The sequence below is a fragment of the Nesoenas mayeri genome, assembly GCF_963082525.1.
Source record: "Nesoenas mayeri genome assembly, chromosome: 8".
Classification (NCBI taxonomy): Eukaryota; Metazoa; Chordata; class Aves; order Columbiformes; family Columbidae; genus Nesoenas; species Nesoenas mayeri.
The window spans coordinates 19247156-19270687 of NC_137554.1; the positions used below are offsets into that span (position 1 = coordinate 19247156).

At 54.1% G+C, this 23532-nt stretch overlaps 3 protein-coding genes across 7 annotated transcripts in view; 1 reads left to right on the plus strand and 2 right to left on the minus strand.

Moving 5' to 3' along the window:
* Positions 1-1456: 1456 nt before the first annotated feature.
* LOC308043103 (uncharacterized protein C1orf226) lies at positions 1457-2312 on the minus strand (the record flags this gene model as incomplete). Its single annotated transcript, XM_080348989.1, has 2 exons — positions 2041-2312; positions 1457-1943 (listed from the first exon to the last, which is right to left on the minus strand). Exons 1-2 carry the CDS (start codon positions 2295-2297, stop codon positions 1457-1459), a joined length of 744 nt encoding a protein of 247 aa, XP_080205115.1. The 5' UTR covers positions 2298-2312.
* Positions 2313-3099: 787 nt separating this feature from the next.
* SPATA46 (spermatogenesis associated 46) lies at positions 3100-4135 on the plus strand (the record flags this gene model as incomplete). The annotated part of the gene is made up of 2 exons (XM_080349074.1): positions 3100-3106; positions 3672-4135. The coding sequence occupies 2 exons, from the start codon at positions 3100-3102 to the stop codon at positions 4133-4135; spliced, it is 471 nt and encodes a 156-aa protein (XP_080205200.1).
* Positions 4136-7179: 3044 nt separating this feature from the next.
* The window catches only part of NOS1AP (nitric oxide synthase 1 adaptor protein), a gene marked incomplete at both ends in the record, with an annotated part of 35436 nt that continues 19083 nt past the window's right edge, over positions 7180-23532 (minus strand). The window contains 8 exons of one of the 5 annotated variants that reach the window (XM_080348986.1): positions 7180-7586; positions 8117-8282; positions 10930-11097; positions 11654-11817; positions 13028-13169; positions 13358-13466; positions 14059-14117; positions 14484-14576. In XM_080348986.1, coding sequence (XP_080205112.1) covers positions 7180-7586; positions 8117-8282; positions 10930-11097; positions 11654-11817; positions 13028-13169; positions 13358-13466; positions 14059-14117; positions 14484-14576 — 1308 coding nt within the window. Of the gene's footprint in view, positions 7587-8116; positions 8283-10929; positions 11120-11645; positions 11818-13020; positions 13170-13357; positions 13467-14058; positions 14133-14483; positions 14577-23532 lie in introns of all 5 variants that reach the window. The other 4 variants (XM_080348984.1, XM_080348988.1, XM_080348987.1 and 1 more) reach the window with 4 other exon arrangements.

Sequence of the window (23532 nt, forward strand, 5' to 3'; positions counted from 1 at the left end):
AAAAAAAAATATTTATTGTGCAATCTGCATCTTTTGTCCCAAACTACGCACACACCCTAGACAACATAAATAGAGAGACTGGACCAGCAGTGAGGTTCCCTTGTGATTGGCAGGGCTGGAAGACACTGGTCCATCAAAGATGGGCTACAAGCCCTTGTTTCCATCAACATATACAATGTGGTGCAGGTTTAAGCAACATACATGTATACATACTCATCCAGATTTCTGTTTGTGGGGTGGTATCGGCCATGCACAGCATAATCACATTATAGACGGGGTGTGTAACACCTCAGCACCAATCACCAGCTGGCCATGGGCTCTGCACAGCTCTGCTGTCCCTGCTCTTGAGCACGGATGTTCTGGGGGCCAAGCGCTGCAAAGCCCCACCACTGCCACGGCACTGGCCATGCCGATGGGCAAGGAGGCACAGTGGGTGCTCCCAGGGCAGAGGGATCCCTGGGGCCATGTGGGACCCACGACCTCATTCCCTCAGTATGACCACAGCATGGCTTTGGGTGGTGGAAGACAATTCTCCAGCGCAACCACCCATGGCCCAGGAGTAGCTGGGAGCAGAGGTGCCCTATCCATGAACCCTGAGCCTCCTCCAGCCCAAACCCGGTCTTCAAAGCTTTTCCTCTCAAAACCACCTTTGCGATGAGGGCAGGCATTAAAGCTCCAAGCAGAAAGTGCCACCTCACAGCTGCTTCCTTGCACTGGGCCAGGGATCCACAGGCTGGCAACCCTCTCCTGTAATTCATAGGGAAACAATCATAGAGCAGTATCAGAGCACCACACAGCTCCTTGTGTCCCAGCCTCGCAAACACATCACTGTCCCAGGAAATAAAGGAAAGCAGTGGCACTGGCCCACAAAGAGCAGGCTGCTTGCTTGGGCAGGTTGTTCTGGTTCATGATGGCTGGGGCAAGACCAAGAAACAAGCAGAAGCTGGAGCAGGGTGTACCAGGGAGCTCAGCTCCCTGTCAGAGCCCATTGGCCAGCAGCTGTGCAGCCTCAAGCATCCAGCCCTGCTCCCTGCAGATGTGGGGAACAGCGTGGGATGCTCACAGGATGCTCTCCCTGGCAGAGCCAACTGGGTTGGGGGCAGGCTGAGGCTTCTGCACCCATACACAAGGACCTAGCAGCTGAGCAAGGCCACCCTCAGTCCCCAGCTCAGCGTGGCCCCTAGCTGCAGACAGGATGATGGCACCATGGCAGGACGGGAGCTTTGTCTTTGCACTGACCAGGGTGAATAGGCCAAGGGTGGGGCTGCAGAAGCCATGGCAGGACAGGCTGTGCCCCTCCTAGGAATTTGGGGAGAAGTGGGGTGCCATAATTCCCCACAGACCACGCTGGGGCAGCAATGGCTCCTGCCACCCCAGGGCTCCCCCCTCTCCAAAATAATGACCTCAAAAAAGGCAAATGGCAGGGAGATGTGCCCCTGTCATGGCTCCCCTGCTGCTACTCAAAGGACAGTAGGTCAGGATGGGGGCCATCCACCTCTCGGCCAGGGGCGCATGGCTCCAGTCGCCCTGTGCTCCCCTCCAGGTCACGTTCTAGCCCTGTTCTCCGGGAGGGCTTCTCCGTGTGGGGTGAGGTTTCAGCAGCCCTCTCACCCACTCGCCGTTGGCCGTCCTGGCTGCCCTTATGGATGAGATCGGGCACAGGGAGGGCACCGGTGGGCTGGTCCCCACTTGGGTCTGGGGTGCCAGTCATGCTGGGGACCCCAGGGCATTCTGGAGGGGATGGTTCCCTTGCTCCTGGCTGCTCCTCTGCAGGGTCGGGGTAGGCTGTGGGCAGTTCAGTGGGCTCCTCCGTGCTGCTCCTTGGGCTGGTCCCTGCAGGTGCGATGAGCATGTCCTGTGGGGTCTTCAGGGTGCGTGGTGTCCTCTTCTTGGTGACAGGGGGTGGGGGGTCCAGCCGGGGAAAGGTGTCCAGCCCCACAGACCTGCAAGCACAGAGAAGTCACATACAGCCCCATGCTGAGACCCCTCCAGCCTGTCCCAACATCCCCACCACAGGGTGCACACCATGGGGACACTCACCCATCTTCACCAGCTGGCTGCCCCGTGCCCAGCATGGCCCCAGCGCTGGCGTTCACCTCCATCACCCCCACGCTGGGGAGGCCAGCTGGCTCCTTGCGGCGCAGGAGGTCATTCACCTTGGCCCCCATGGCTTTGCCCAGGTTGCGGAGATGCTGGCTGCCAGCGGGGCGAGGGGGATGTGGCGGGGCACCTGCACTGGTTGGGATGTGCTGTGGCCGTGGAGTGGGTGCTGTGCTGGCGCTGGCGTTCTCAAACATGCTCTGGTCCACTGAAGGGGGAAAGGAAACAGGGATGGGGTGTGAGCAGGGCTGGAAGGGGAACACTGGCAGGGACAGCACATCCCAGAGAGCTGCCTGCCACCTCCCAACCCAGAAGCACAGGGGACACAATCTGGGGGACAGGGAGGCTGCAGCTTCACAGCGGCTGTGCATGCAGTGGGGGAAGCATAGGGCAAGACGGGGTAGCAGCAAGCCCAAGGCTCCACACTGACACACCAAGAGCATCTCTTACCTGATTCTGAGCAACTTGGGAAGCAGGTTGTGGAAGGAAACAGAGAGAGAAAATTTACCAAGGGAATGGCAGGGGACAGTGAGCCTGTCCCTTCCACACTGCTGGGTGAGGTGCACTGCCAACCCACTGCTCAGACCTGCCATTCTGCCCATGGAGATGGGATTTACATGGGGCTCTTGTTGGCCAGGCATCCACAAAGCAGTGGGGGATCTGTGGGGGAACCTGCAGCCTGGACTCTGCACTGCCCACCCCACCAAGGCTCCCTCTCAGCCCAGGCTGGTTGTTCCCTTGCGCTGGCCAAGCTTCCCAGAGACCCCAAGGGCTGAGCCCACTGTGCAGGAGCATCCTGCTGTGCACGGTACACACGTGTGACATCAGCCCTTTGTGACATCAGCCACTGACGGCATGGGCACCATGGTGCAGTAGCCACATGCCAGCTAAGCGAGGGTGATGGAGAGCTTTGCCCTGCCCACCGTTTCCCTTGGAGCTGTGCCCCGTGGCACCAGGACAAGAAGCTCAGAGGCCCCGTGTGCCTGGGGCCCTGACAGCATGACCGGTGAGCTTGGTGCTGCCTGCTGCAGCCAGGCAGGGTTGCAGACAGCTGGCTTTGTCTATGGGGAGGGCTCCCTTGGCACCTCTTGGGCAACGCCATGGCACCACTCAGCCTCCCGTGGAGGATCGGGAGCACCTATGGCAGTGGGTGCTTTCTGGGGACCTGGGCAGGTCCTGCAGCCACATGCCACCTCTGAGCTACACTGGTTTCTCCCTCATGTCTTCCCAGCATGCATCCTCAAAGCTGTGGGTGCTGTCCCCAGGACTGCCAGCTCTAGCCCCCTGTCACTGCCCCCGTGCCAGCGCAGCTCTCTGTGCGACAGCTCCAGTGAGCTGCTGGCTGAGCGCTGTGCTGTACCAGTGCCTCAGTGTCCGCCAGCATCCCACACCCATCTCTATCCGTGTCCTGTGTGGGGAGGGATGGTACTCTCCATGCTGGCGGAATGTACCGTGACAGAGCCAGCCACCTCTGCAACCCACGTGGACAGAGAAGGGACCCCAGCACCACTTCTGGTCTAGGGCTGGGCTCTTGCAGGAATCCGATTCACTGAAGGCTCTTTCCTCCCCAGTCCCACCGGGCAGCGAGCTCCCTGCGCGCTACTGTACCATCTACCGGCCCTGGTTCTCACCCTACAGCTACTACATGTGCACCAAAGGAGCCAGCCACCAGCACCCGAGCAGCCCCTCCTCCAGCCTGGACACCAGCATCGCAGAATGCGATGACCTCTCCGAAATAGTCTGCCTCTCCTCTGGCTCCTCAGACAATGCCCTGCTCACCAACAGGGACAGCACGGCCAGCGACAAAGCCAGCATCACGATCCGGGACATCCTCACCGCTTCCCGGCAGCAGCCGGTGCCCCAGCGTGGCTACCAGTGCGTGTCATGCTGCCGTGTCTTCCCCACGCTCTGGTCCATCAAGACCCACATCCAGCACAGCTCCCGGGAGGGCTACAGCTGCAAGCTGTACTACCGACGGCTCAAGGCCCTCTGGGAGAAGGGGAACAAGGAGCTGGAGGCTGCAGCCACCGTGTAGCCCCGTTGGCTGGGCAGTCGCCACAGGAGGGCACTGCTCCATCGCTCCCAACAGCGGCACAATAAATTGCTGCTGCTCTTGCCTGCACAACACCTCTGTCAACCTTCAAGAAAGGCTCTTCATGATTTTTCCTTCCCCAGCAGCCAAAAATCTCCTAAGTCCCTGAAAGTGCTGCTTAGCATCTCCACATCTCCATGGGGAGCTCTGCAGATGTTGGGAACCCCTCGGCACCCTTGAGCTGTCAGGTTAGCCCTGAGACAAGCCTGCGTTGTGCAGTAGTCAAAGGAGAAGGCTGAAACCCCTCTACCCTCAGCAACATTCGAGGCACTTCGTGGTTGTCACCGCAAGCAAGGGTCCCACAGTGGAGGATGCTGAGGTAGGAGGGGGTCTGTGCAAGGCCAAGGGACACCACCGCCCATGCTGGCTCCCGGCGTGGATGGGGAGAGAAGTACAGAAAGAGAGAGAGTCAGCAAGAAGGAAGAGACAACAGAAAGCCTTGAGAAATAGAAAGATTTATTTAGCAAAAGCCAGTCGACTAATGACAACACCCAAGGGTTAAGTGCACTTACATTGACAGATTGATTGGTTTCTTGATAGATTGAGTCAACAGTTAGTAACATGACAGTTGTAGGAAAAGAAAGGACAAAAAATATAGCTATAAATTCCCAGTCCAGGTCCATAACAAAAGTCAGAGGCTAGAGAGGTGTCTTGGAGGCAGCGCTGACTTAGGAGGAGGATCATCTACACATGTACACCCACAGTGCAGCAGGATGCTGGCAGGGTCCCACCAGTTCCAGCAGCATACCCAAGCCCACGGGGCACTCACCACCTTCCCCTGTGGGCAGAGTGCCAGGCAGGAAGCTGAGCCCACAGCCGGTCCCTGCAGCCCCTGGGGGCCCTGCCTGTGCTGTGCGTGTGCAGCAGGGATGGGCAGGAGATGGCTCAGTTCTGCCTGGAAGAGACTTCCTGCTGCTCCTCCCAGGCTCTCCCTTCATCTGTCCTGAACTTATGGCCGAGCTCCTGCCATCTCCTCTCCTGCCTGTGCCATGTCCTGTGTGTGCTGCCATCCCCACCTCTCCCTCCCAGTGGGACCAGCCTCCTACCTTGTACCTTCACCTCCAAGCGCTGTGTGGTGGAAGTGGGATGTCGCAGTCCCCAGCAAAGGGGCTGACACACAGCGGCACAGGTCAGGGTATGAGAAGGTATCGGTGGCCAGAGGACAGGAGAACCTGGGATGCCCTGCAACTGGGACTTGCTCCCATTTGTGGCCTGTCTGGGAACTCCCCTGGACACCAGGGTGCTGCTGGGACACTGGAGCATGGCTTTCCTTCCCACTGGTTGTTGCACAGCATCCAGCCTCCTCCTGTGCTGGAGGGTGCAGGGCACCGTTTGTACCAATCCCAGGGCCTCACCCCAACCTCTCTCCTCAGGAGCCCTCAGTCCTCTGGGGCTGGGGCAGAAAGAAGCAACAGACCTTCCTCAGCAGCCAGGCTAGCACCTGGAGGAGAGCAGGAGATCGTGCCTGGGAGATGCTCAGCTAGGGGTTAGGTGCAGGCAGATCTAGCACAGACAGAGCTGGTGATGGTGAGAGTGGCAGGGAAGCAATGAAGTGAAACAGAAGCAGGACAGGAGGGTGAACAGGGAGGAAACAACTGTGCCAATCCCCACCTTGTCACATGTTTTCACAAGAACGAGGGGGGGCATCAGGACTCTGGCTCATACCCCTTCAGCTGTGACCTCCTAAGAGACTGCAGCAACAGGCAGCTGATAAATGTGCTTGTAGAAAAGAGACAAGCTCTGGATCCCTTGGCGGCCCCCAGAGATGGCTCAGCCGTGGGTGCCTTGGGGTCTGGTGGGGAATCCCAAGATCTTGGATTCACTTTTCCGGAGGGTGCAAACCAGAGTCATGAAGCAGCACACCTGCAGACACCAGCAGTTTGCTGCCCACTTAGGGGCAGCACATGTGCCCACCCCTGCATAGAGCAGATGCCAGCACTGCATCCCCCAGCCCTGCTCTAGGGACAAGTGACTGCTTGGGAACAGCAGGGTTTGTCTATAAAGCAAAGCAGGGAGTTTGTGGTGATGGAGGTGCAGGGAAATGCTTGAAAACGTGACTTGAGAGCACCAGAAAGGCTCTGAAACATGGCAGCCATGGCAAGGAACCCAAAGACTAGATAATGAGAGGAAGGACACTAGGTGTCCCCGTGCTGCGTGCTCCACACCCAGCCCTGCCTTCCACCCCACCCCACAGGCCGGGAGAGGAGCAGGCAGTGCCCCCACAACCTCCACCTGCCTCAGATAGGGACAAACTCTGTCTGGGAGGTACCACAAACACCATCACCCTACCAGGAGCTGCCTGAACCTGGCATGACCTCGTCTCACCCCTTCAGCTCCTTCCCAGGCTCATCCCCGCTGTCCCTCACTGCCTCACCTCTCGCACACCCACACCGACAGTGCACTGTCACCAACCCCAAATCTCCTGCTAACTCTGCCCTGGCCTCATCTCCCAACATCTCTATCATGTAGACACTCCTGCCAGCAGCTTTGTCCCTGCTCATAGCCCTCCACTGGCTCCTCGGTCCCTCTTGTTCTCGCTCTGCCCTGTGCCTGCTCTCTTGTTCCCCCTGCAAAAACCTTCATCTGCTTCCCTGCTCCCCCTGCAGCAACATCAGCACAGTGGCTGATCCGGCAGTGTCCTGAGGGGTCCCTTGCTTCTGCTTGACCTCCAAATGCAGCTTGTGGGGGGTCAGGGACCAGGGGGAGCACATGCAGCTGTCAGCTCGCTGTTCCATGTGAAGCAGGGACACTCCAGCTCAGCACACAAGCCCATGCACACTGGAGCACAGCACATCCAGCACACCCCCAGGGCACAGGTTGTCCTCACCTCTGCACACCTCCCAAATGTGTGCTGGAAGCCTCATGCTCCCTCCTCTGTCCCCTCTCCCTCCAGGCTGTCCTATCCCTGCCAGGGCTTGGGGGCTACAGCCAGGACCTGCCTCAGCTCCGGTGGGTCCTGGCTGCTCCAGACCACCTCCTGCCAACCCCTACACCGCAATCTCGTCCTCCAGGCTGTCGCCCAGGTCCTGCCTGGGCTGGACGTGAAGCAGGCGCGGCGGTTCCTCCTGGGACCAGGAGTCTCGCTCCTCGCTCTCGTCCGTGTTGGACTCGTACTCGGAGGCGATGCCCGACTCGCGGAATTTGAGGAGCTCCAGGCTGCCCAGTGCTGGCTCCTCCAAGGCAGGCGGCCCCGAGCTCGGCAGAAAGCGGTAGCACTCCAGCTTCACCAGACAGTCGTTCCTACCTATTGGGCTGCCCAGAGTGCTGGGGAAGCCCGAGCCGGGGCCCAGTGGTGGCGGGTGGGTGTCCTCAGGCTGTGGGGTGGTCGGGTCGCAGAGGACGGGGAGGACGTTGGAGCGGAAGGTGATCTCCAGCAGACTATCCTGGGAGCCTGCTGCAAGGGAAGGGCATGGCTGAGAGGCAGGCAGTGCCACCCTGGAGATCTCCAGCCACCACAGCGGCTTCAAACTGGACAGTCTGGGGCCATTTGGGTGTTAGCCTCCCCACTGCCACCATTTAGAGGGGGTTACTTGGTGCTAGGAGCTGCTGCTGATCAGCAAAGTGCCAGTTTTGCACGATAAATGTAATGTGACTGCCACCCCAGCTCCTGCAAGGTGCTAATGGCCATGTCTGCTGGAGAGGAAGGCCAAGGAAGGGCTCTTGGGCAGGTAAGGGGCTGGCCTAGACCATGCAGCCACTGTGGAAAGCATTTATACAGCTGATGGACATATGTGACTGCCTGTCCATACAGCCCTCCCCAGGCCCCTCCCACACTGCATGCAAGCATCCTGCCACACACACACAAGCCATGCCAGAAGGGCACAAATATTCCCCTACAGAAAACCGCCATAAGAAACACCCACGTGGATGTCCTGCACAGACCCAGCTAGCTGCGAGGAGAGAGGAAGGGGCAGGAGTGCTTACTAGTGTTGTTCCCCGCCAGCTTCAGCTCCAGCTCCTGCACCTGTTTGACCAGGAGTGAGATGTGCTGCAGCAAGTCCTTGTTCTGGAGCAGGAGCTGGTGCACGCGTGCCTGGGCTTCCAGCCGTGCCGCTGCCTCTGCAGCCAGCTGGTCCTTCAGCAAGTGGACCTGTGTGACAGGGAGAGATGGGTGAGCACGTGGGAGATGCCTCAGTCCTAGCCATCCCTACCCCTCTGCCAGGGCTCACCAGCATACCACCAAACAAACTGAGGAAGAAGCCACTCCCTGCAGGTACCAACAGACATGATGGGGAAAGTGGGGGCAGGTGGCACTGTCACACCAGGGCACACTCAGCAAATCCAGCACATGGTCCCCTGCTCCCTCTGATGGAAAAGCTGAGGCAAACGGAGGTGGTGCTGACTGAACTGTTGGCTGTGCACGCGTGTCATGAATGCCTGAGGAAAGGGCAGCCCAGGAGGGAGCCAGACAGATGCGGAAGAGAAGACACACTGGACAGACTGCACGGTGCTGCTGGTGCATGAGGGTGCAGCCCTGTACTGCAAGCTGTTCCTAGCTGAGCTGTCTTTCCAGGCAGGTTTCCCAGGGACAGTGTTTTGCACCAGGCAGTGTCCAGCCAGTGGTGTCTCTCGCTAGCAGAGGCTGGAGCATCAGAGCTGCCCCAGAGCTGCTGGCAGCTCCGGCAGGCACAACATGCCTGGAGCAGCACAGATGGCAGAGCGCTGCCGGGACATGGTGTCTCTGGGGACACGAGCTGGCTGCTCATTCTGGCCCTGGGAAGCAATGCCTGGATGTTAGCTGGTGGGAGTCCACAGGCAAGAAGTACATTGATTTTAGCATAACCACTCATACGCATCTGTACCACCAGCACTGCATCACAAGGAGGTTGGGACGCTGCTGGGCAAGACCAGCCAGGAGCCCTTGCCCAGGGACAGTGGGGATAGGTCTCCGCTCTGAGCTTGAGCAAGGAGAGCCACAGGAGCATGCTCCCGACAAGGGGACAGCAGCACAGAGCCACTCAGGACCCAAACCAGCTCAGCATCCCCTCCTGCCATCCAGAGCTACTACAAATGCTCCTCTCCCCAGCAAGGACTGAGCCAGCCCAGGCTTGTGGGGAAACAAGAAAGCATGGGTTTAATGCAAAAAAAAATGTCCAAAACAAACAACAACAACACCACAACCCACAAAAAAAAAAACAAAACAAAACCAAAAACCACACAACAACCAAACCATCTCCCCTCCCTCCCAAAAAAAACACCACAAAAAAGGCAGTTTTACCTTGGCCTAGAAGGTGACCTTGGGGACGAGGGGGAAGCTCTCTGCACCCTGCCAAACCCGTGAGCTGCCACAGGGTCCCAGAGCAGCCCAGCTGGGAGCCACCTGCTCTCCTGGCTGGTGTCACCAGCCACCTGGGGACAACAGCCAGGAAGGACTCCTGGCCTTAATTCAGAAGAAGGAACTTTCACAGGTATCTGTGAAACACCTTGCAAAAGCAAGTCTCTGGTCAAGAAGGGAGCTAAATGGTATCTCATCCTCAGCCAAGTAATTAGAGGCCCAGATAATTACAGGATGGTCCCCATAGCTATAGACCAAGCACAGATCCTTGTCTACATAGTGGATCTCCCGGCATTGTTAGTAAAGCATTAAGCCTGTGCCCATCGCCACATGTTCAGGGACAAACTGACTCGGTACTTTTTGAGAGAAGATAACAAGTGCCATTGAGAGAGATGCTGATGTAATGCATTCTGTCATCTGAAAGGCATTTGACGTGACAGGGCCCAACTTTTTCATTAATAAAGTACAATGATACAAAATCACCACAGTGCATGGTGAAGGGATTAGAGAGCAGCAAAGTGACAGCTCCTGGGACAAGAACCATCTCAGGGTGGGCAGAGCTCCAGGACAGAGAGTCAGCCCTTGGAGAGAGGAGGATGAGGCCACTGGCTCCCATCCCACCAGACAGCCAAAAAATGGTGTTACACTATTTCGGGTTGTTTTTTTTTTTTAATCTCGAAGTAGGAAGAAGAAACTACAGGTAGACAAGGACCGGGAACTATGGAAGGTGAGCAGTCCCCACTACAGAGGGACACGGCTTTGCGAGGCAATCTTTGCCTGTAGCAACATGATACTTGGGCAGACATAAAGCTCCCTGTGACGATGCAGGTCCCTCTTCCAGAGGGGAAAGCGACTTCACGTGCCCATGACCCATGAAGGCAGGTAGGCTCTTGGGACAGCAGCACAGCCAGAAGGACCAGCACCGATTTTCTGATGCATAAAAAGGAAAGCCATGGAAAAGCACAGAAAAGCTGCTGAAGCCCACTGCTCAGGCGAAGATGAAAGTCAAGCAACTGCAGAGAGCTCTGGGAAGGGTCAGGGAACAAAAAAAGCTAAAGTAATGAGTTGGATAAACCAGCCAGAGCTGCTTACATGAGAAATACCTGCATGGAGAATTAGTTGGCTAACGCTGAGGCCAGGCATTTGCAAGAACACAGGGGCCAAGGGACCAAGAAAGCTGGAGGCATACAGACCTAACGCTAATCCCTGCAGGCTCAACAGAGCCATCACTGGGCACAAGGGCACAGTGAGACATGCCTGGAAAATGTGACAGAGCACGCTGTGCCATGGAAAGTGGGGGACGCAGCCTGGTCTGTTCCCACGCTCTGGTGTCAAGGTCCATCCTGGCTCAGGTTGGGTCCCCAACCGCGGTTGCTTCCCTGCTTCGCTGCTCCGGCAGCGAGGGGCTCAGCAGCGCACCCCAGCCCTGCCATTGCCCCCAAGAAAGAGCTGAGGGGACCACCTGTGCCACGGCCACTTGCGTCTGCTGCTGCTGCTGCTGCAGGAGCTGCTGGAGAAGCTGCATCTGGTGGTGGGCAGAGAGGGGTGTCCCCAGGTCTGGCAGCTGGGCAGACGAGGGCAGCAGCATCTTGGGCGATGCTGTCAGGATGTCTTCAGGGTGGAGACAGCCCTGCAAAACACTGGCGTCAAAACTGTGATCTCACGTCCCTCGCCACCGAGAGCTGGCAGGCATACATAGGCTGCAGCACAGAGCAGACCCCCACAGTACCCAGGAAAGAAACTGCTGCATTCAAAGCAAATGCACACTTTGCTGGGGGTGCTGAAAAACTTTGAAGGCAGTATGTTTTCAGTTTTGACAAAAAACAAATACTTTTGTAGAAAATTCCTGAAAAGACTGATGCTTCCCATGGGAATTTCCACTGCATTAAAAAAGTCTTTTTTTGGGGGTTTTTTTTTTTTTTGGTTTTGGTGGAAAAACATTCCTAGTAGCTCTGCCCGAGATGCTTTCCGTGTGGCTGCACATAGCTGAGCCTCGGCACGGTGCTCTCCGGGAGGGCCCCGGGCCCCAAGCCAAAGGGCAGCCCTGCGGCGGCAGATGGCTTTGATCCAAGAGCTGGGGAATGCTGCACAATCCCTCCTGATTCCCGGGCCCCCGGGATGCACAGCAGAGCTGCAGGGCCGGGGCCACGCCATGCTCCGAGAGCGGAGGGACAGGACCCACGCACCTTGGCATCGGCGTAGCCACTTGCCTCCTTGCCCACGGCGTCGAGGTCGGTCACCCCACGGCTGAAGTCGAGGATGTCAGCTCCAGGCAGCGGCAGCTCCACGGCATCAATGTCTGTCTCCTCCGCTGCTGCGGCCGCCCTCTCGGCACTGGCAAGGCGGCAGGCTGCAGGAGCGGTGTCAGAGCAAAGCACAGCCCGCTCAGAGCAGGAACTTGCCACTTGGTGTGGTGAGTGATGCCCACCGGTCCCCACCACCCCCATGCTACCCACCCTCCAGCTCCCAGGGGAAACCGGTGCCGAGTGACATGGCTGTGCTTCCTGCAGGGGTTTGCAGCCAGAAACACAGCCAGCACCAGCACGGCAGACCTGGGAAACAGTGAATGGTCAAAACCCCTGATATGGGACAAACAGGCCATCAAGAGCAGAAGACACAGAGAAAGCTAAAGAAAGGTTACAAGAGATTACAGGGAAAAAACCCAGGGGACAGCATATCATGTCTGGGACACGGTGCAGAGGAAAAACAAACAATGGTTGGCCCAGGGCAGGCCAACGATTCAGACACCATGACAGCGCTGGCTGCAGAGGCCGGCAGGAACCACAGCACAGCCCAGGCTGCTCCTGCTGGGATGGGGAATGGAGCCCCAGCACGGGCTGTGGGGCAGGCAGCCCACGCATGGACAGGCAGCAGGACCTGCCAGAATCCCAACAGGTGTTGCAGGTGTTTGACCAACCTCTTGCAAAACCTCTGTCTCCTCTTCAGTGCAGCTGCCAGCACCATGGAGCACGGCAGCTCCCCAGGGTACCACAGAGCCTGGGGCGATGGGGTGGACCAGCAGTGCCCAGCCAGGAGCATCCCTGTACCCCCAGCCCGTGGGGCTGAGGAAGAAGGGGAGGCCCGCAGGCTGCCTGCAGCCCTGGGAGCTTGATACAAAATACCAAGCACGGCTCTGCACACACAAGGAATTGCAGAGGTGGCAATGGACCAGGAGCTCGGTCCACAGCAAAGAGCTGGACCCAGTCCTGCGAGTGCTCGAGGACGCAGGGAAGGTCTGTGCTTGGGGTCCCTTCCGTGGTAGCAGCAAGGAAATGTTTGCAGCGTGTGCAGCCAAGCATAAATAGTATTTAGGCGCCCAGCAGAGTCCCAGGCGCTGCTAATGGGCTCCCAGCAAGGGGGATGTCTGAGAGGAAGACAGCTAACACCTAGCGAAGGCTCCGTGCTGGGCAGGATCCCAGCTTGAGCTTGAGACGCCGCAGGCCAGATTGCTGTGCAAATCCCTTCCCTGCAGGTGTCAGCCAGCAAGCACCAGTGTGAGAAGTCGGTGACTCTGCAGTTCTCGTCTGCCAGGCTCCAAGAACCCCACCCTCACAGAGTACCTGGGACATCCAGGTCGTCCCCGTTCCTCTCGCTGTCTCCGTCCTCCTGCCCGTCCGCGTTCTGCTGGGTGTGCTGCAGGCTCAGCTTGTGGCAGACCTCGAATGCCTGCCCCACTGTCCGGACGATGCGCATGGCTTGGCTCTGCGGTGGGCAAGGAAAGGAGCAGCATCACCTCAACTGGGCTGTCCCTGCCCACTGCCCTCCCCAGCCTGCTGCAGCTCTCAGGGGTCTCTGCGTGCAGCCACAGGCACTAGAACTCAGGTTACCACAGGGTCCTGTCCCAGTTGTCCCACCCCTCCATGGTGGGATGCGCATCCCAGCATCTTTACCTTCTTCTTGGATTTGAAGACGTTGCACCTGAAGACATTGCTAGAGCCATCCCTGGCGATGTAGCTAAAGATCTTTAAGTCCTGGGAGTCGTGAGACACGTAGAATATCCTGCAAGGACAGAAAGGAGGGGTGTATATCATCTGCAATGCACATATTACCCACGGTGCCCAGGAGACAGGCAAGGCTACAGCCAGCACTTCCCAGGGCACGTCCTGGGGTGCTGGCAGATGCCCAGCCTCTGCAGCACATCCCTGATAAAGCCCATCAGAAATCTTTTTGGCAGTGGTTTTGCCTCGGCTGGGCAAATTAGCCCACTGACTCAGCAGCAGCAAGCATTTTGTGAAGGCAAAGCTTTCTCTGCTCAGCCCCCAGTGACAGAGCTGGACCCAGGAGCCCTCCAGGGACGGAGCAGAGCAAACCTCACTCCTTGCCTTGCCTGCTCGGAGAGCTGACCTGCTTGCTTGGGCGCCTGCTGTCCCCTCCCTGGCACAGCTCCCTTCCATTTGGCTTCCCTGGGACACAGATGCCCCATGCTCTTACCTTTTGCCAAAGAGACGGAGGAAGAGAGATGGAGACTTTTGGAGAGCACAGCAAGTGACAGCAGCTCCCCATGGTCAGTCCCCAGCTCAGTGCTGGTGCAGTGTGGTGTAACCAGCACGGTAGAACCACCCAAGTCTGTCCCCTCACAAAGCAGACTTACCTGTAGATGGGATCATGCATGACGAGCATTTTGTTCTCGTCCCAGGCCCATTCTTTTTTCTGCAACAAAAGAAGCTGAAAATGAGTACGTTAGATGCTGCCCTTGAGATCAAGGACAGGGCAGAGACAGTCCAGAGGCAGACCCGGGAAGCTCTTGTCACAGCTCTGCTGCTGTTCCCCTGCAGCCCTTTGCTGAGTGCTGGGTCCTGCTGGGGACCGGTGATGTCCCTCACCACCTCCTACAGAGCCCCTCGAGTCCCTTTTGCTCGTGCATCAGGGCTGGTTCGGCCATGTTGCAGGACGACAGCTTGTCCGTGGCCAATCCCAGCCCACCCCTCTTGTGCTTCCCAGAAATTCCAAGAATCCTGCATGTCCCCACACTGCAAAGGAAGGAGACCCACTGCCCCAGGGACTGGGTCTGCCTACCTTCTTCTTCTTCTTCAAAATGACCTTCACACCATCCACCGACACAATGAGGCTCACTTTCTTCTTCTTGATGTTCTTGGCTTTAAACTCATACTGTGGGTGACAGAAGCAAGCACCTGAATTAGTCTTCCTGCACCAGGAAAGCCCCAGGGAGGGCTGAGGAGGCTCCGATGGGAAGGGGTGAGAGGGGCATGGCAAGATTTCCCCAACTCCACATGCCTCCCGGAGCACAAGCCCACATCAGCCTGTGCATCCATGCTAGGGCAGGACAGGGGGACGTTTTGCCCTGCAGTGTCGCTGTGCCCAGCATCCGGAGCAGCACACCCTGAAGCAATCTAGCCCCTGGCTGTGGATAATGCTTTGCTCAGGTTTGTCCCACTAGCTTGTGGCCATTGCTGACCTCTGGGAAGATAAATCTCATTTCGAGTGGGGCTTTTTAGGGGCTCAGTATAAAACTGAAGATGATTATTGAGGACTCTGTGAACCTCTCCAGGGGAGATGGGATAATGCAATTACTCACTTCAATCAGAAGTCACTGGAGAGGAAAAAATCATCAACAGGAACTTCCAAAGATCAGTGACTAAACACAAAGCCCTGATCCAGCCCCGAGGAGAGAACGAGATCCCCCAAAATCCAGCCACTTTTGCATTTGAAGTCTTGCAAACAGGGAGGGAGCTGGTGGGGCAATAGGCTAGATGAACAGCAAGCTCCTGCTGTGGGATTTTTGGGGAGTCCCATAGCTAGTCTACCACAGGTGAACCCCCATCAGGTACCTGGGGTGCTGGTCCCACAGGCAGGGTGCTGTGCACAGCAGCAGGACAGACCCTCTGTGCCCGCCCAGCAGCAGAACAGCCCCACATCCTGCACCTCACATGCCCAGGGAAGAGGAATTTAATTACTCCGCTCATTATTTCGCCAGTCTCTCTGCAGAGGGAGCAGAGGGCAGGCACCCTGATGCCTCCAGTCCGCACCGAGCCTCCTTGTGACATTTCCAGCGCGGCGTGATGTATTAACTCTGGCAGCCGGAGCCAGCAGGCAGGAAAAGCTGCTGGCCCTGACCTGTGATCAAATGATAAAAGATCCCAAAATACAATTCCTCAAAGCCATTGTAGAGTTGCTGATGTGGATGGGAGATACAGATGACTCAGAAAACAGTGGGGGGAAGGCAGCTCTGCCCTCCCCAGTGTACCCACCAGCCAAGCTCCAGGGCTGATGCTGTGGTGATGGGCTGGAGAAAGCAGAGCTCAGGCTCCCACCATGGCTACAGCCAGCCTCAAAGTCCCCAGCACAAACCCATATGCTACTTGCAAGGCTTATTCCTCATGGAGAAGGGTCTTACCAGAGTCCCTCACCAAAGAGCCCACCAGGGTGGGTTTCCAAAAACCTTCTCTCATATTCCTCTTCCCTGTCATTACAAGCAAGGGTGAAACTGCATCCAGGAGCCCCCGCTCTGTGACTTGTTAAGACACGAGATCCTGGCAGTGTGTCTGGTACCTAATACTAAGGAAATGTCTTAATTTAGCACTGAAAAGGTGAGCTCCAGCCTGGTTACCTTGGAGTAACTAACCCAGTACTTTCTGAAGCTCTGCATGTGATTTTTCTGGGAGCCATAGGCTGCGCTGGATGCTCTCTGCAGCACCCTGGGTGACTGCATGGCACCTGCTGAAGATGCAGCTTGATTTATTGGTCCTAACGATCAATGATTATAAACATCAAGCTGCTTTTCCGAGCTGCTGAAGCCATGGGGTTTCTATTTTGGGACATCCCAAGTGCTAATTAATGTGGGCTTGGAAGAGAGAGCAACCCTGAAAAATATCTCAGGGTTAGTGAGGCTATTTTTAGGCTGTTTTTTGGGTAACAGCCCCAGAACAGCAGTGCAGACAGGCCAGGACGTTTCAGCAAAGATGCTGCCCAGCTCCAGCATATGTTTCAGAGACAGAATCACTGCAGAGCTCCTTGGAGAGGCTCCCGCAATCCCTGACTGCAGGCAAGCGATTCTGCCTGGGCTTGCCCTGAGCCTGGCACCGGGGAGTGCCATGGGGAAAAGCTCTTCTGCCTCTGCCATGCTGAGGCCAAAGAAAAACTCCAGCAAGAACCAACGGGAGCAAAGAAGTCAAATTCTCAGACAGGCTGACCAGCCAGATTTGTTAAGCCCTTGCATAAATCCAGGCCTTTATCCTGACGCCAAGGCGAGAGCCAAGCTCCTTTGCAAGTCTGAGCCATGTGCTTAGAGAGCTATTGCACACCCTGCCCCAACCAGAGCTCGTTAGCACAATCACTCCAACGAGCACAGATACTCTTTGGGATACGTTTCCCATGGAACGAAGCGCTGCTCTAACCCATAAAATGCTAATGAACTCATGCCCACTGGGGCTCTAATGAAACACTAACCGTAACTTAATAACACATTAGCAAGGAAGAGGATTCAATAAAGCGGCAATTCGGCTGAGCTGCCTCTCGCACCCCTGGGCTGCATGAGGCAGATGCGCTGGGTTCCATGGGCCAAGAGCTGTGTTGCTGGTTTTCATAGACTTTTAAATTTGAGTTTGGGCAAACAGGTGCAAGAAGGGATGAAAAGCAGACCGAACCAAGAGTGAGCACGTACTGCTCTGCAGAGCCTGGCACACTGCTCGTGTGCTGCCACCCCCCCTGCTTACAGCCACAGCCTGCAATGTGCTCTGCCTTGTTCACCAGGCTGGTTCAGCAAACCAGAGGCATTTCAGCCCAAGCAGCACCTCTGGCTAGGGTCAAAGGAACCATCAGGTCTGCGTGATTCCTCTAAGTGAGATTTGAGCCACAGAGACTGTAAGGGATGAACCTCAAACCGCACAGGGCAGAATTTTCACTCAGAGCTGCTGGCTCATGGCACAGCAGTTGACATTAGCAGTGACAGCAGCTGCCACCACCAGCCCTGCTCAGTACACTGCCATGCCATTTTGACAGGACCTGCCCTTGCTAACACCTGCCCTGCAAGCCTGTTTATGAACGGGGCAATAAGAAACCTCTCCCTATACAACTGATCGGGACCTCCCTGGCTTGGAGTTATTCTTGATCATAGCTCTGTCTGCCCTGGGCACAGAGATCTGCTGGGTCTGTCCGTGTTTGTCAACATCCCCTCTTCTGCTGTAAAATGGAGAGAGAAAGCTTAAGAGGGATGCAAACCATTAGGGTTTTAGTTTTCCCTGTTTCTGGGAGAAGAGCAGAGGTGACGGCAAGGTTGGAAATGCCCCTGAAGGGACTCCAGGACCATCTACATAGCCACATCCAAAACCAGCGGGCACCAGCTGATGCAGAGGTGAAGAAAACCCACACGCTTCCATGGAGGCTGGATCAATGCCACACAGCCCTTGCTGGGAATATACCCTGCATCACCAAAAGTGTGCTAAAAATCACACCATCACTGCTAACAGGCTTCTCGCCAAGCCAGTGCAAAACTGTGTGTGTGGCCAAGCAAAAGCAAGGTTTCTCAAAGCTGCCAGTGTGGGACCCGCTCTGCTGCCCAGAGGAGATGGGGATCATGCTCAGGAGGAGCTGGTTGACAGCAATTCACCCCACTCTCTCTGGATACAGCATTTTGGTCTTAGGTGACCCCTTTCCCCTTTGGTTTCTCACCATGTATTACTTATAAATAACTGAATGGCCAGAAGGGCTTTCTTGGCTTTCAGTCCAGGTAGTCTGCCCATCTTGGGCACATTTCTGGATTTTGAAATATCTGTAACAATCCTACAAATTTGGGTTAATGATATTAATTCTTGGCTACAGTCACAATTATGAAAAAGAAGTATTAGATCACTTCTAAACTCCAACCAGCTGAAAAGTTAATAAAGATTACCCCTTAATTTTACACTGCCCACAAAAAAAAAAAACCAACAGTTCATCTTCTCAATTAGAAAAGAAACATCTATTTCATCAGGGCACAAGGGCCTTACCATTGACCTCAGGTTAGTGGGAGTCTATGTTCAACATCTGTCTTTTATGCAGAGTTTACTGTTTAAATAACTTCAGATGGAAAATAATGCCAGCTGGTGTATGCATCATTGCGCAACACACTCCTCCTGGCATAGCATTAAAATTGCCCTTTGTGGAGAACAGAGTAACATATGTTGCTTAATAGAGAGCTCATGTAACCTTGTCAGCTTAGAGTAAAATTATGCAGGAATCCGAGTGTGATGGGTATGTGTGAAAAGGACAGAAAACTAAGAGTCCTTAGAAACATGTTACCCATCTCTGTGGTGCTGTTTCTACATGGTAAGTGTCAGAAAACTTGTAACCACGCACTGTAGGGGAGGTTAGGAAGATCAGGGAGATGATATCTTTCTAGATTCATCATCCTCTCATATTCACAAGCATCTGAAAAAGATGAACCTGAATAAAAATGCCCTCATTTCATTACAGCCCATCTAAACTGCAGCAGGCACAGGTTTAAGTCTGCCCACTAGCACTCTCCGTAAGTAATGGAAGCTACCACAAATGCTATACTGTCAGATTGTGCTAGCAGAATACAAATAATTGGGAAATTTTTGAATGGAAGTTCTCCTAAATTCAAAGAGCTGTATCTATCCCCTTCCACCCTCTATCCCCCTCCTCCTCAAAAAAACAAGGGTTTACAAGCTTATACTGGGGAAAGAGCAGTGGTCTGAGAATTCAATTAATAGGGAAAAAAACCATTTCAACAAAACCCATTGCTACTCTGCTAGTTTGAGATACAGAGAAAAAAAAATCTAATACTGAAAAACACACAGAAGGGGATACAAACAACTTTTTGCCAGAAAACTGTATTTCTTCGTGTTTATACAGAAAGGACATGAAACCCAGACGCCGTCTGTGAGACTGGGAGGGCAGCAGAGCACCAGGGGTACCTGGGCATGAAGCATCACTGCCCTTGCTGTCAGTTGCTGCCCCGAAAGCAGAGAGGCACCTGCCAGCTGGCATCTCTCTTGTGCATTGTCCCAGACTCCACCAGGGCAGCAGCAGATGCCAGCAGATAAAACTGGTAGAAAGCAGGATACCTCCCAGGAGGGTGGTCAGACTCATCCAAGAGGTATTCATGAGCAAGGCTTCAAAATAGCTGACAGTCTGCTGTTTCTGGGCTGCACTTTAAGCCCACAGAGGACTCAAGCTTGGTGGAGGGGAGTACACTGGAATACCTGCTTAGCCTGCTAATCTGATCAGCAATAAACAGACTAAACCCTGGTTTTAGAAGACTGCCTTAAGCCACCCTACCTGTGTCTATCAATGACTCTCTTTTGCCACGGGCATGTAATCCCATCTTGGCTCCAGCAAGCACACACTGTCCCCCTCGATCCCTGCATGCAGCTGCAAGGTACACCGGCATGGGCATGCCCAGCATCTGCAGGGTGCTCACCCTCCCAGGGCTGGGAGACAGCAGGGAGATTTGGAGATCCCCATGGCACGATCATTCGGCTTGTCTTCCCCTCTCCTGCTGCCAAAAGCCATGACAAGACCAGCCTGCAGCACTTGTGCCTGCAGAGGGGACGGCTCCCATCACAGGGGGTCACAGAGACGTTTGGGAGCAGGACCAAGGTTCCCATCGGCAAAACCGCTGTTCACACCTCTGTCGTCCTGCCACCTTGGTTTTGAGCTGCTCCTCAGGCTTAAATTTCCCATGTCATCCTGTCTACATCCTAGTGCTGCTGGTTTTGCCAGTAGGTAGACTTTAGCCAAAGGGCATGGTTATTTTGAAAGGGGGAAGGAGTAATAAAGTATTGGATACTCGTTCTTGGGCTTAACGATGCTTTTTAAAACTCTTCCACAGTTCCTCAGAGTTTGCATTTGAACATATGGGAAAATGTGGCTCTGAGGTGCATGTGTTCAACTGAAATATGATATGATTTTGGTTTGTACTGACAAGGTCAGTGCCTATTTTCCCATCCAACTTCAGGTTTAATTTTGGTAACCGTCTGTGATGGTCATGAGTACTGATGGGTATAAATGGGAATCAGCCTAAAAATACCCATGTTGTGAAAGCAGCAGAGCAGAGCTAAGGTTGTTGCTTTGAAACAATCCCCGGATTACAGCATAACCATTTATCACACTAAATATGTTTTCCAATAACACTGAATATTTCACGATAAATTCCCTCTGCTCGGTTTGCTATTTCCTACCAGATATCAGGGAGCTGCCTCGACCCACCTCCTCCAACCTCCCCTCACTACCTCCAAGTTTCTCAAGTGCAGCTGCCAAACTGGGATGTGTACACAAGCCATCTTCAGCCTAAGCAGTTTCACAGGAATCTCAGAAGAATCAGAACTGGTAAATATTAAATCAATATTAATCACAGGGTTAAATGGATAAAGATCCTCTAGGTAAAAGCTTATTCTCACCCTCTCTTTTGCAGACTTCTATTTACAAGATGATTTATCTACCATACAAGAAATTCATAGTGCTTCCATACCTCTCTATCCCAGTCTTGAAGTGTCATTTTTTAAAAAATAAACTTAAAATAAGAATTCAAAGGAGACCTGAAGCACATAACCCTATCTCCCAAGGCAGCTTGCAGCCACTCTGTGTGCCATGGAAGCCCAGCACTGTGCAGGGGGATGCAGTGGCAGGAGCACGCAAGGGATGCAGTGGCAGGAGAATGCTTCCCAGAAATGTCCCTCAGCTCCACCCAGCAGCTCGTTAAAGACACCAACAGGTCTCTACACACATGTTACTGTTCACTTCACTGAGGCTTAACTAATACCAACATTATCAGAGAAATTTGGGGAACCCCATCCCAGCACAGCCTCATCATATCTCCTCCAGCTCGGGAACACACAGCAATGGCTCCGAGTGGGAGCAACAGCTATCGAGCTGGGAAAAGCAACACTTCTCAGGCAGGAGAGAAGGTCAGTGAGACCGCACTGCAGTCCAGCCCCCAGCTTTGACACCATCTCTGAACCCTTTTCAGAAGGGCTTGGAAGTGATACCAGCATGGGCCAGAGCTGCGTGGGAGCAGCAAGCTCCCGCCTGCCTTCACATGCTGCCATCCGTGATGGCCGAGCGAGGTGTGTGTGAACTCACCTGTGCGTGGGTGCATATGGGATACTGGTCGAACTGGTTGCAAAAATAACCAGGTTTTGAGCTGCTCCCTTGGGTTAATGAAAACAAGGAGCACGCTCTGTGTGCATCTGCAGCCACTGCTTTTGGAGCCCAGGAGACACAAGACAAGAGATGAGCTGTACATGTTTTAATATATACCACCTGTTGCTAAAATAAGGAGAAGCACATTCCTTGGAAACTCCACATTTACTGGAATTTGTGGTATTTTTAATTAGATATGCATCAGTTTGCCCTACGCAGGCAATGGCAGTGGGTGCACAAGCTGCTTGGCAACGGCTCCCTGTGACCAGCCTTTGAAGGGGGTAAGAGGCTACAGGAGCCTAGAAATGGTCTCTATTCAGCCAGGCTGAAGGAGTTTTGGAGCCATGTGCTAGACAGAGCTCCACTTAAAGAAAAGCATTGTCATTTGCAGCAGTTTAGGGTAATCCCTAATTGAACTCCTGCCTCTTTCGGACACAGGCGAGACTTGATGCCCTGGCAACCATGGGGGTGCTGAGCAGGTAGAGCCCAGCCAGGCACCTTCCTCCATCCTACCAGGAAAACAAAAACCCCTGAGTTCATGATCAGCTCTCTTCCCAAAATGCTTTCCTTCTCAGACAGACCCTGCCTCAAGGCAGCTGAGATCATCCCCCCTGCACAGAGGGGCTGCAGGCAGGGCTGGCGCTACAGAGGAGCACGGTCACCCATGCTGGAGCTAAAAGACACCCGAACTCCACCCCGAGGGCAGGTGACAAAGAGAGGGGCATCACAAGCACATACCCACGCAGCGCTTCGGGAAGGTGTCAGTGCGGCACAGCAAGCCAAATCAGAACATGGCAAGGTTTACGCCTCGGGTTGTGAAATACAGGACTTTTATTTTTATTTCTTTTTTACCGCTTGCTAAAGAGCTGCTCTCCCACAGTTCCATAAAAAGCTTGAGTAAGACCAGTTGAGAAGGCAGATGAGAATAGCCAGGCAGAAAAACAGTGACAAAGTGAAGGACGGGAAGCTGGTAATATTGTAACTAAATCAGCAATTACGGAATTCAGACAATTAATAAAGAATAAATGAGCAGCAGCATTAAACACTTAGCACATCAGAAACAAGCCAGCCCTGTGGGGCTCATTAGATGCTGGCGGTGCTCACCAATGTTTCTGGGTTGTAACTGGAGAGAAGAGGTAATTATTCATATCACACATGTTTTATGGTTCCTATTTCAGTAATAACTAATGCAAGCATTAAGACTAATTCACTAGTTTCTACATGCTGAAGTCAACAAGTCAGAATAATGTCCTTCAGAGAGATTTAGAAAGAATTATAGAAAAAATTCCAAGCTAATAAAAGTTCCAAGATTTTAAGTGGAGTTAGAAAATGGCCAATATAGGACTTAACATCAAGCCAAAGGATTGCAGTACAACTGCCCACAGCACCAGCTCTGTGCAAGTTGAAATCTTAAATTATCTCAACAAAATTAAAAGTGTACTTCACAGAGCTATAATGCTGGCTTAGAAACTTAGATAATACATTGCCATTTCCTCCTTTGTGTGCATTTTGACAAAAATGTCATCTGAAGTGACCACACAGCCCAGATTAAAGGGCTTAAATCCACCTCCCTGGTGGAGCCCCAGTGAAGAAATAACAGACAGACACATGACAGACAGACAACAGAATGTTGCTGTCCTTCCATGAAACTCCACAGCAAGGAGAGCACAGCAATGCTCATTTTTACGCAGGTCTGGAAGAAAAAGAGTATTTGTTACTGAGGTCAAGTGTACAGGAATTTGGCATCTACTGATTTCAGGTTGATTTTATATTGCATTGGCCAAGCATCCTTCCAAAGGAAAAAGGAACGGAAGCTGCATCCACAAAATGCTGAAATGCATCATAAAGAAAAACCCTGGAGACATCAAAGGGTGTCATCCAGAGGAAAGGACACTATGAAGAGAGCATGGTCCTGGGCAGTGCGAGCAGGGAAACATGCAGCAAAAGAGAAATGTGACTTTAT